Source organism: Necator americanus, chromosome I (assembly GCF_031761385.1).
Source record: "Necator americanus strain Aroian chromosome I, whole genome shotgun sequence".
Taxonomy (NCBI): domain Eukaryota; kingdom Metazoa; phylum Nematoda; class Chromadorea; order Rhabditida; family Ancylostomatidae; genus Necator; species Necator americanus.
This window is the reverse complement of record NC_087371.1, coordinates 12,150,332-12,162,548: the sequence shown is the minus strand read 5'-3', so window position 1 is coordinate 12,162,548 and position 12,217 is coordinate 12,150,332. Positions and strand designations below refer to the sequence as shown.

The window sequence follows — 12,217 nt, the reverse complement described above, 5'->3', positions numbered from 1 at the left end:
GGGTTCATGCAAAAAAGACGAACTTCACAGTTGCAGGGTCGATATAAACCCAATCAATTAATTCCTTCTCCATGAAAAACGTGAACGTAACGGGAGAGAATGAAAATGTTGAGAAATTTCGGGGGGTGCGAGAAGGGGAAGGACGGTGACGTCCAATCTTAGGCTATTTTCGTTGAATTTAAATGTTTCCGTCTTGAATACGTCCTCATCGTGATTTTGTTGAAAGTAATGCAAATAGGAGGTGCTTTCACTGGACCCATTGTTGCTACGGATGTCGTTTTGTGTAGATAACTTGGAAAAACTCGACAATTGTGTGTGATCAGGCTTAGAACAAACTCTCAAATTTTGTTTACAAATACACAAGTGGAATACACTGTGTCAGCACAAAGCGCGAAAAAAATGTTTCACGTGTGAAACTGAATGTAGAAATGTGGAATTTCTATGGAAATTTTTTAAAATAAATATTCCACACCTCTACAAATCTCACATATCATTAGCTATCCATTTTATGTCCGTCACGCTAGACTTTCGAACTATAAAAAAAAATAAGTAGGATGCTGACCAGAGGTGTGAGGTTAAAGGACCCAAAGAGGGGGAGATTTCATATTTGTATAAGGGAGGGGGGAGTAGGGGGAGGGGGTGATTCCGTCCATTTATTCCTAATTGCCGTAAAAAAGCCCGGAAAACGGCTTCATTCGTTTTGGCGCACCATTTTATACAAGAGGTTCGATTGGAGCGCGCCAGTCTTGGCGGCGCCGCATTTCCGGGCCGTTTTTTACGGCAATTAGGAAGAAATGGACGGAATCACCCCCCTCTCCGTAGTCTCCCATCCCGTATACGAATACTCCACCTGAAATCTGCACCACCTCAGATTCGTGGGGTGATGCCTTTAACGAGAAGTCAAATTTCGCTAATCCAGAGGAAAAATTAACCTGTTCGGCCGTCAATTCGTTACTTTATAACTTAGAATCCCAATGCGGACGTTCCATGAACGGATTATTTATCATACATTTCACAGTTATGTATAGTAAAACAGCAGCACAAACAAAACGTTTATTTTACGTTTAAAAAAAAAACCATTTATTCTGTTGGAATGCCATTATTTGCTATATTATATGGGCAGAGTGTTCCGCTAAAATTTTGTAGTCCCACTTTTTTTTTGCAGCAGCACTATTTTTTCTTTACAGTACGCAGAAAAATTTTTTTTTACGCGCAAGTAGTTCTGTTTGCTTGAATAGTAGAAAATATTAAGAACTGTAATTAATATTCAATTGTTTTAAAACCTTTAACCACTCTTCCAACGTTGTAACGCAAGTTGTAAGTCTTTTTCTTGAATTTATCTTCTTGGTACTGTAATACCATGTACGGTAAGTTACAGTAGGACTGACTTTGACGCTGTGTTGTAATATTCGTCCCAAACGTTGGACAAATGAAAGGAGATTTACCTTGAGAAGAAGTTGTGATCTTAATTCTAAAGTAAAATAAAATAAAATGACAGTAAAATAAAATTGTAGCTCTCTTATAAGAACGTGGGGAAATAGGGTTACCAGCGGGACTTGGCTTGTTTACCAAGTTTTGTGTTCACATCAATTTCTACGGCGATTCTGCGCCAGACTGTAAGCGCTATTCCGGATTTTGGGTTTCGAGCAACGACTGCTCCGAGGCTGTTTGTGACTCGAAATTTTAGTCCTTAGAGTTATTTCGGATTACGTCAAACCCTAAAATCCGTCAGAATTTCATGTTCTGGTAGTTTCTCAGATTCTTTCTCTCCATGATACGACAGACTGTAACTGCGTAAAATACGTTCATACTGTCTTTATCTTTGTGCGTGGAAAGACTGAGCGTTCACAAACTAACCTAAAGCTTAAGGTCCATGTTTATTCTAGTTTCTTCAACTTAAAAGTTCCATATGGAATTTTTCTTCGGAAAAATAATTAAAATTCAATTTGTTAGGAGCCTAAGCAACACTTGGAATATGTGCACTGCGATATTCTCGCGTTCTTTTCCCATATCCATAGAAAATGAGGAACCATAAGAACTATAAATGAAATTTCTTTCACATTTAGCACTGCTAGTGATTTTAATTCGGCTAAACTTCTAGAATAATTCTGATGCTGTTTAATCTATCCAAGCAATAGATTAATTAATGCACGAAGGTATGGCAGTCATTTCCATGTTTATGTAAACTAATGAAAAATTTTGGGGCTCTAAATAAAATATAGAATACAATAAAGATAAATATATAACAAAAAATGTATCAGTAAATAAAAAATAACTTTAAATAAATAATTAAATAATTTAAAATAAAATATATAAGTGAATAAATATTGCGTAAACTGACTTGATCTACTCCATAAACAACTGCGTTTTGCTAATGCATGTCGTGTTTGTAGCGACGGTTACGTCATCTCTTCCCGCTTCGCACCGCAACAACATCATTTTCCTTACGTAATCTATGGTTCTTCTACCTGAGAAAAATCAAGAAAAAATCAAGAAATTTCCTGGATTATTTCAACACTGAAATACTCGCTGTTTCTCATTTCCACCATTCTTCAATTCCATTTTTATAGCAGGAAGACCAAAAGTTCATCGTAGTCCGAAGATCATCCATCTAATATCCACCGCTCCGACTCATACAACAATTCTGATCGTTTTATTTCTGAAAATCCTCCGTTTATGGATGGCCGTAAAGCAGTGCTATCCGTTGCCCCCACAGTCATTCGCATAGTTTAGCAGAGTGCAACGAAATAATGCGAGTTAGCAGGGTACGCAGATGAGTTACGATGGTCAGTGGATTAACTGCGCGCACGGTGTGCAATTTGCACGAAACTGCGATCATGGATTAAGTGAGCGTGGTCAATTTTTGCGAAACCACTTCCACGTAACTTTGCAGAACCTTATCTACCGTAATCTCGGCTAGGAACTTATAGTTCCTGTGAGAGTTTCTATCGCAAACAAACTATGTGTAGTCTAGATTTGCTTCCCGATATGCTCGCCAGTCATTCGCGATCATCTTTCTGATCTCGGAGTTCAAGTTATCGAGCTCAGAAGAAAAAAAGAAGAGATTTTCTGTGCTTCTTCTTTTCTGCTTCTAGAGCCAAACTTCGAATAAATAAAATGAGGGATCGAGGTCAGTGTGAGTGCATCCTTGGCAGTTCCTGCCGCTCGCTCGCTCCCAACCCCGTTATATCCAGATTTAAGAAGCGAAAAAAGTGTGATAATATAGTGTGCATCAGTTGCGGAACGGAGACACTAAGCGGCTGAATGCTACACTTCTTTCTTATTTCTTTTCTCTTTTTTTCTGCTAAATGACGTAAATCACAATCATCGCCAAGGTTAACGAGCCACTTTACGCGCTCGAAAAAATGTCGAAATAGTTCAAATAGAGCACGTTTTTTTTTCGCGTAAAGGAAACAATTAAAGCAATATGACTCTATCCCCGCACCATTAAATGCCCTGGTTCATGATTCTTTTTCTTTTCGTTTTTCATCGTGTAAATTATGGATTTTTAAAGAGAATGATTGTGAGAACGACGACGCTGAACTTCGTGATCGACGTGACCTTATCGCACGTGCGCGCGAATGTGTTGCGATGTTGCGCAAGCGCGGGTGACCATCGTAACAACCAGCAGGTTATCGGAACCAGCCCAGCGCAGAAGTTCACTGGATAACGTATATGTTTTCGTTGCAGAACCCAGAAGAAAAGGAAGCACTATGGGCGATCGCCTCAGACATAAATCCGATGCAAACACAAGCCTTTTACAACCACAGTTATCATAAAATCAATTCCGTTACACGCTGCTTACGTAGTAATTGCGCAAAATTAACCCGGACGCAGCGCATGTACGCAGGACAATTCAGCGCAAATCAATACATCTCTACCAACTAACGACCTTTGACGGGTAATTCGTGGAGTTAGCCGCGCCTTTTTCTCCTCCTGCGGATAAATTCCAGAGATCATCTGAGATCAACGTGATCATAGTAGAAATCAATGAAAAGCTACCGTATTCAACATGCCAAGACTCAGTTGCAATTTAGCATGGCCATTACTGAGATTGCAGTCGGATTTCTGGATGTAAACCTCATGGGACTCCAGAATTAAAGGCTCAAAAGGGTGCCTTTGTCCGAAGATCAGCCCTGCAAATGTAACACTTATGCTCTTCAAAAAAGTGCATGAATTAGTTGTATATGTAGATATATTTTTTCGTCTGAAGGGTTCATACATTCATCGCTATGCCACCTGTTCTGCTTTTTTTGAGCACTAATCGAAGAATGAGGTACATTAATGTATTTATTTCTTCACTACATTGCTTTCAAGCATATTCTGATCCGGTTTTTCTGAGGATCTGATGATCGAAGGCAAGTAATGAGATATAGCATGAGAGAAAACCTTCATTTTGTTAAGGGATGCTATTTGTGGAAAAAATAAGGATAAGTGAGTTTTAGAGGAATATTTATCTCTTTCAAATCACAAATATATTTTAAGTCCACATTTCCATCTTCAGCATTTCCAAAGGCGCATATTTTTAAAACAGTTGTTTTATTGTACTGATGGAAAAAAGGCTCCGCGTTCAATTTGACAGCACCGACTGCATAAATTGACATCACATCTACGAGCAGTTACGAGAAAAATCAAAAGAAAACCATCCGTCAAAGTGCACGGGGTTTCGTTCTGTGTAGATCTCAAATCGTTCTTTGCCCAGCACTACGATCACGATCAATGTGCGAACGGTTATCGACGTTGGACCTTTCAAGAAATGTGCATTCTCGTCCGTTCGAATTGTTCCTACATCTCACGCGGAGCGGACCCATAGCTCCGAATTCCTGATAGATCTCAGTTGTGGATCAATCCACGCTCCCAATCCCACTCCAAGATGTTGGTAGTTGCGTTAATGATGCTTATTAGGCAGACTTTTGCCTAGAGGATATCAGTCTCGTAGGGACGTCAAGGGAAATTGTTCCAACGGCAAACCATCCACCACCCAAATCCACAATCACCCACAATACGACGAGTGGGCGTGGTCGATTATACGTCGAGTTTTTTCTACGTGAGCGTGTGTGTGTCCGAGGTCATTAGTGCTACTGACCCACTAGCCTACTAACCTAGGCGGCCTAAGCATGAGCTCTGCACGGGTGGAACTTTCGTCAACGACCGTCGCAGTCGGAGCAATCATCATCAAGAAGGAAGAACCGTCGAGCACTACGAACTCACAAGCTGAAGGAGAGGAGAATCAGCGTATGTCGGATTAACATTACTGTTAACTGTGGAGGTCTCTTATTAAGTGCATGTGTTTCTGTTACTTCAGTAAACCACCATTTTTCCTCCGAAGCCACTCTCGAAAGCAGAATAAATCCCATTCGAACTTGTTTCCTTGCCTTAACGCCAACCATCCCAGAAATGCAGCACCTAACGGCTAAAATTCTCATCAACTCCCACTCTTAACTAATCAAAAGAAAACCGTGGCAGATTTAGTAACAATTTTAATTCCCGAGTGAAATTATCTGCGAAAAGAAAATAAATTTAGTGACCTTACCTTCCATCTCCGAGTGTTTATCATTTCACGTTTAGCACCATTAAAACTGCTCTCCCCAAGTTTACCGAAAAGAAACCACTTCCTCACTAAAAAAAAAGAAACTCTCTATAACCGATAAATCGACAAGTATAAATGATGACAAATAACTGCAGCAAGACTTAGGACGACCCTAGAACGAAACTCTGCTTGTCTCCCTCTTTAAACATTTTCTTCAGATATCAACTAGAACCTTTGTAACCACATAGTGTGGATTTTTATACGAAGTTTGTCTTGCCGTATTAGTTATTGTTTGTTATTTGTTGGCCATTTATTATCTGTTATGTGCAGCTGCAGACGATAGCTACGTCTTGCCGACCATTGGTCCTACGCGGAAAACCAGCAGAAAAAGTGGTACCATAGGCGCTTCCGTATACTCTTCCATTACTGTCTCCTCTTAAGTAACAAAGATAGAAGTCCAAGGTCACAGAACCCACATTCTCACTATTTAGCACGATAGTTGTGTTCCAGTCATATTTTTTTTCCCGGAAATCATTTTTCCGCGTGGTGTGTGGTGCTAATTAGTTGCCATCATCGTACCAACCTTTCCTACCATTAAATTCTTGTTCTTTTCCTCAGTGTTTCTTCCTGTCAGTTTTGTAGCGTAGTGGTCGCAAGTCTATTTCATCTTATGCTGTTGTTGTCCAATGCATGAAATTCGCATCGAAACGAATACCAGAGCAATAGAGGAAGAAAAAAACCCCACGGAAGCTTTTTCACCATTTTTTTTTTGCATAGTTGGCACTACTGTTGGTAATTTCGGCAACGCATTGTTATAGTTTCAGCTCAGATTGAAGTCATACCTTGTAAAGTATGCGGTGACAAATCATCCGGTGTCCATTATGGTGTAATTACCTGCGAAGGATGTAAAGTAAGTCATTTCCTAAATGTATTATCAACTTTCTTTTTTAAAAGATTGGAGTGATTTGGATGTTTTATCAGTGCTGAAGTTACCATTAGACTTCAAAAACTCCCTACATAGACGTTGTCGATGACGGAGTGTTCATGTTTTCGACTGACTCAATATATCAGCGACTTCAGAGAGATAAAATCTCCAAAGTGAACGACGTGATAGCCTAAAGTACTAGTGACAGTTGCCTTTGATGCTTCCTTCTTGAAATTGTGTTGACCTTGGTTTAGTAACAGCCTGCCGCTACCCAGTTTACCTGGCTAATACTCGTTATTTAGGGATTCTTTCGAAGGAGTCAGTCATCGGTCACGAACTACCAATGCCCACGGCAGAAAAACTGCACAGTAGATCGGTAATTCTTCAATCCTTCGAGTCGATACACCTTATCATTATATTACTTTATCCCATATTCGATTTATTGTTATCGGTTTGAGTGTGAATCGAAATCGCTGCCAGTACTGCCGACTAAAAAAGTGTATGGAATTGGGCATGAGTCGAGATGCTGTGAAATTTGGACGGATGAGCAAAAAACAACGAGAGAAGGTGGAGGATGAGGTCTGCATGTGTCTACCCTATGTCTGTGAATGTATACGCAAGAATTCGTCGTTTACTTTTTTTGAAAAAACGACGGCATGAGTGGTTTTCGTTGTACAGTGATGATGTCATCACGCATGAAATTTCGAATGCAAATCCTAGTGTGTTGATCGTTTGTCCAGCATTCGCATTTACCCACTTGTATCCTAGGATGCCAATCAATCGTCTTTTTGTTGTGTTTAAGTGTTTTGTTGGAGATATACGGTACTTTGTAGGTACGGTTACATAAACAAATGCAAGAGGCCACTGGAATACCGTACATGTACGGCGAGTACTCACCTCCATCACAACAGTCCAGCTATGCAGCTCCCGGGTATGCGTGTTTTGACTCATGTTATGAAAATCTTATCTTCGCATCTCAACAGCAAAATGTACATATTGGTTCAGAAAACCTCAAAAGGATCAAAAGAGAAAACATCACTTCACTTGTAAGCGAACTTAAAATATGAATAAACGTGCATTACTCCAGAACCCCGCCTAGAGTACTGTAGGGATACTCCGCGTTTTGCGCTCGAGTCCTTTGTTTACATAGTACAGTATTCCTGAGCAAAGAACATGAGTGCATGGTGTACTGTAGTTCGTTCTAGCTGTTGTGTACCAAGGTTTGGTTTTTTTTCGTGATGGATATCTTCCGATGTCTTATTTGTCTTACTGCACGTGAGCTAGTTATTCCAAGTGATATTTTCAACGCTTAAATATCACAGAGCTGGAACTTACAGCAGAGAGCTCATAAGCGAGCTGTAAATATCGATCGAAAAAACTGTTAGCTGCTGGATCGATTTTTTTCTATTCTTGGCACTTGACAGACAAATAGCTTCATTGTGCTATATACCGATTTCGATCGTTTGCTCAATTTATTGAACCTTGCACAGCTAAAACTGACCGGTGTTATTCTTTATTGTTTTTAACACCACGCTTTAACGCTGACACAAAAAAGTGCTCAGATTCTTCCTGGATTCCTTTTCTCTGCACAGTTTTAATGGGAATCAATTCATTAGATTTCCTCAGTAGAATGTAATCGTAAGGCTCTCCTTTGTAGTGTTTTTGTCACGATATGGCAAATTATCGAAGTCTTGTTCTAATTAATGCGTAAACGTAAGTGAGTGCTGAGTTCGTGCATCCTTTTTTCCGCAGTTGCACTTGAATCTGTTTGAATCCTGCGATTTTTTTAAATTAATGCAATAGTGTACATTTCTGAGCTCCTTCGCACTCGCAAAGCAATGGAATTTCGTTGCATGCTTTTGCATTCGTGCTCAGTAGATACATTCACAGCATCCTGAGCTTAAGAAATTCTGATTATTTGACCTTTTTCTCTACTAAAAACGCAACTACTCAGTATTGTTTCGGTTTTTCTGTGAATCTCAACTTCTTTTTTACTGTTATTGTGAAGCCTGAATTCTGCCGATAACGCAGTCGTACACCAACAAAAGATACAGTATACTCTTATTGCGTTGCGCATAGGATTGATTACTGGGATGTCACAATAGCTTTGTAATTGTACGGCACCTACTGGACCTATAATTTGTGTACGACATGCATTTACGATCTCATGTTGTGCGCGGAATAACTAATATCGGAAATAAAGATACTTGCTTAATGTTGGAGTTGCTAGTTCAGCTATGATGCGTTCATCTTCGTTCAAATTTAAATTTCAGATACGAAACCGGTTTGTACCCTCACTATGCTCAAGGAGCATATGCTCACGCTGTGGCCGCCGCACCCATTAGTTACCCGTCGCATTCCTATGGCGTCGCACAACAAGGTAATTGTTTTTAACTAGCTCTTAGAACGTGCCGCTAAGCTCACAGTAATCCTTTTCGCGCCTTACGTTATCCTTTGAGGTACTGTTCCGGCTAGCAATGGTGGCTTTCCGTCACCGCAGCTTTCCTCGGCTGCTGAAGAGGACACAGCTGCGAAAATTGTTGCCGCATTCGAGACCACGCATACGCAAATGCGAAATATGAATCCAAATCCGACGATAGTTGATGTTAACAGATTTGCCTCGATAGTTAGTTTTGGCGTTATTGTAGCTGTTTTGCCGATCTCTGTGCTCAAAGAGCGGTTGGCTAATGATGAAGTGTCAGGAATTCCAGAACCGAATAGGCATCTGGCGGCAGTTTGCCGCCGATCTCACCACCGTAATACAGGCTATTATCGAATTTGCTAAAATGATTGATGGTTTCATGCGACTTGGACAAGAGGAACAGATTCATCTGCTGAAAGGTATGAATGAAGTGCATGTAGTGTGATGTGAGTGAAATCTCTAACATTTCCTGCTCACACATTTTCTTGCAGGTGGCGTGTTCGAACTCGCTATTGTCGAGCTTTCCTCTCGCTATTCTCCAGAGACACAAACACTCTCTATGGATAACATTGTTTTGCCGTTACACAATCTTAACATTACGGATCAAATTGAGGTAGGCGTTAACATCCATGTAGAGACAAATTCCTTTGTTAATGATCCTAAAAAACTAGAATTGATTACTTTTCAACTCTTAATTTAAGCAGCACAGCATTTATAGTCGTGCTTCTATTTCGTTATTCAATCCACTTTTTAATTTCCAGTAGGGCTGCGTTAAAATGAAAAAAATTCTCACACGTATAGTAATTCAAAAACCTCCCTATGGGACAGAATATTGTTCCTTTTCAAAAGAGTAGCTATATGGGAATGATATCTGCAATAGTTAGTAAGATATCTTTATGCTGTCGCGGCGTCTAAGTATTAAATTTTGACAGGTTTTCCGAGTTGGCGTCCATTATTTGAAGGTTTTCAAGCTTACAGTGAATTGTTCTCAGAGGTTATATGCTTTTTTCCAATAATGATTCTTATTCTTCTAGGTTCGATTCGTTCAAGAGTTCCATCAGTGCCTCCATGATCTGGCAGTGTGCCAGCTGACCTCATCCGAGGTGGCGCTGCTGTGCGCTGTTTTGCTGTTGGAACCGGCTTCAACTGAACAAACCACGTGTGAACGACTTCGAACAGTTTTGGCACAGTCTCTGGCCGCCCGAGTGGGTACCGATGCCCAGCGGGTCTGGGACACGCTGCCGAGATTGAAGCAGACTGCTCATCTACATCTGATACTGCTCGGTCAGCTCCGAGCGCAGTTCCCAGCAGAGACTGAAGCTGGTCTCCCTGCTCTCTACAAAGAGTTGTTCTCGATTGATCCCTAAGTATTTTTCATATTCTTACCCCAAATACCAGTGAAATATCATGTTCTCTCCAGAAAATGTAACGTATTTTTCCAAAGTTTTGATATTCATTTACTATTGGTTAACTGCATTTTGACTCGCGATTGTGGTGACATTGAAAGACATTTTCTCAACATCCAACGAGAAAGTATCTCCATATCGTCGCTTTTCACGTCATATATAGCTCGTTTATAGTCTTATCGATCCAGCATTCGAACGTGTCTTCTAACATTCCACGAAGAACGTGCGTCGCTAACCAATATCACTGCCCGTACGTCTTCTAGCAAATTTTCTGCTTTTATTATGCATCGATGATATTAGGAAAACATATCTACTGTTCTTTTTCTTCGAGATATCGATTTGTGTTGGCATTTTACGCCATTTGCACGGGTTCTACTATTGTTACATTACGTGAGTATTCGTATTCCTTGTTAGCCGCATGCCTTATTCTTTATTTCAGGACTTTAGGGCATTAAAGTCCTAGGGGGGTTTACCGCCGTCGCAACAGTCTCAATCAAGTGCTTTATTATTTTCCTGCAAGTGTATGTGTATTTGCTTTGCCGACCAAATCATTCCGTATTCATTCCACTAGGCATTTGCAATCGTTCTATCTCTTCATTGTATATTATGCAGAATATTTTTAATAAGTTTGTAATCGTTTATGTATGTACAAAATGATTCTGTGCGCACGTCTTTGTTCGATTTTGAATCATCGTATGTGTATGGTTCGTGTTTATGGTGACAGCAGCCGTTTTTATGTGATTTGACAGATTGGTGCGCAGGAATGACCGGCCAAATGATGGTTGTAATTTGAAAGAGTTGAAGAATTTACCATCAACAATGAGTAGAACTCAACAAATCAGACTATTAGTTTAACGTGGAGGGAGACGTTGTTTGAGCAACACTTCAGTTATTCACTTCACTCAGTTTCACTTAGTTCTTGTCGATTTCCATTTTGTGCATGGTTTCCCTTCGTACTTGTTTCGCCAGTACTTGTGTGGTTTTCCTTGATGACATAGAGTACACGAACTTATAGTTTTTCTTCTTTCGCTTTGAATCCGCCTACATTCCGCTCGGTCGGTCATTTCAGTACACCAATGTCATCATAAGTCATTGTCATCATAAATACAAACCTCATATTTTTGGCCTTGTCCTGCCTTTTCCAACGAATTCCGAGGTAACTGAGTTTGCAATACATTGACTGTGACTTCTTTTGATTGTCGTGTTATATGTGTTTCTACCTTATATGAAATTTCTTGTGTGGAAAGGTCACCAGTTTACTCTGAAGATGATTCCACGCTTGCACCTACTTTTCCAGAAATGGGTTAAGTAGGGATTCCCAAGAGGTTGAAGCGTGATTGGTCTTCCGGTTAGCACAATTCGTGAAAACACCGTACTTCGAAGAGGAAGTAATGAACAGGTATCATGTGAGTATTTTCTTATAAGCGTTGTTCCTCGTCTTTAGAGGTCAAATCTTTCGAAACCTCCGAAAGAAGAGGTGAGTTAGTTGGCTGGACCACATATACAACTTTTTTCGGTGGTATGGTGGTCCGGTCCAACTGGTTATGCACATACATTGTGTTTTAAACGTACAAATGAATGACCCTCAAGCAGATTTGTTGTGCCGGTTGGTGTAGTGTGTATGAGTGTGGATTTACGGGTGTGTATGTGCGGTAGGGTACGACGGAGAGCTATTGAATGGTCGCGGCGGCCGACCGGTGTGGAGGTCAGCTGGACACCGGCTGGCACCCACACATCGCATGACCTTGTTAGTACGAACACCCTTTCACATCACCCATCATCATCGGCGAGACGGACTGCGTTAACTCCAAATTACGGTAGATTTAAGGGATTCGAAGAAGTTTGTACGCTCCATAGAAGTCGTATTTCAACCGAAGCGCGCCGCAATATCTGAGTCATTACATGTGCGCCTTCAGCACACACAATTCCTCTCA

General features: G+C 40.5%; 1 protein-coding gene across 3 annotated transcripts; it reads left to right on the top strand.

The window, feature by feature from the left end:
* Positions 1-2,773: 2,773 nt before the first annotated feature.
* RB195_005242 (uncharacterized protein) lies at positions 2,774-10,746 on the top strand (the record flags this gene model as incomplete). 3 transcript variants are annotated; one of them, XM_064177612.1, is made up of 17 exons in its annotated part: positions 2,774-2,846; positions 3,515-3,608; positions 4,703-4,875; positions 4,940-5,047; positions 5,107-5,235; positions 6,355-6,440; positions 6,758-6,831; positions 6,914-7,022; positions 7,289-7,386; positions 8,729-8,835; positions 8,915-9,081; positions 9,158-9,296; positions 9,369-9,490; positions 9,912-10,161; positions 10,458-10,533; positions 10,584-10,673; positions 10,731-10,746. In XM_064177612.1, 17 exons carry the CDS (start codon positions 2,774-2,776, stop codon positions 10,744-10,746), a joined length of 1,911 nt encoding a protein of 636 aa, XP_064034735.1. The 3 variants fall into 3 exon arrangements, with proteins under 3 accessions (XP_064034735.1, XP_064034736.1, XP_064034737.1); XM_064177611.1 differs by having other exon boundaries at positions 6,914-7,034; XM_064177610.1 differs by lacking the exons at positions 2,774-2,846; positions 3,515-3,608; positions 4,703-4,875; ... (2 more) ...; positions 10,584-10,673; positions 10,731-10,746 and having other exon boundaries at positions 5,118-5,235; positions 9,912-10,244.
* Between the last annotated feature and the right edge of the window lie 1,471 nt (positions 10,747-12,217).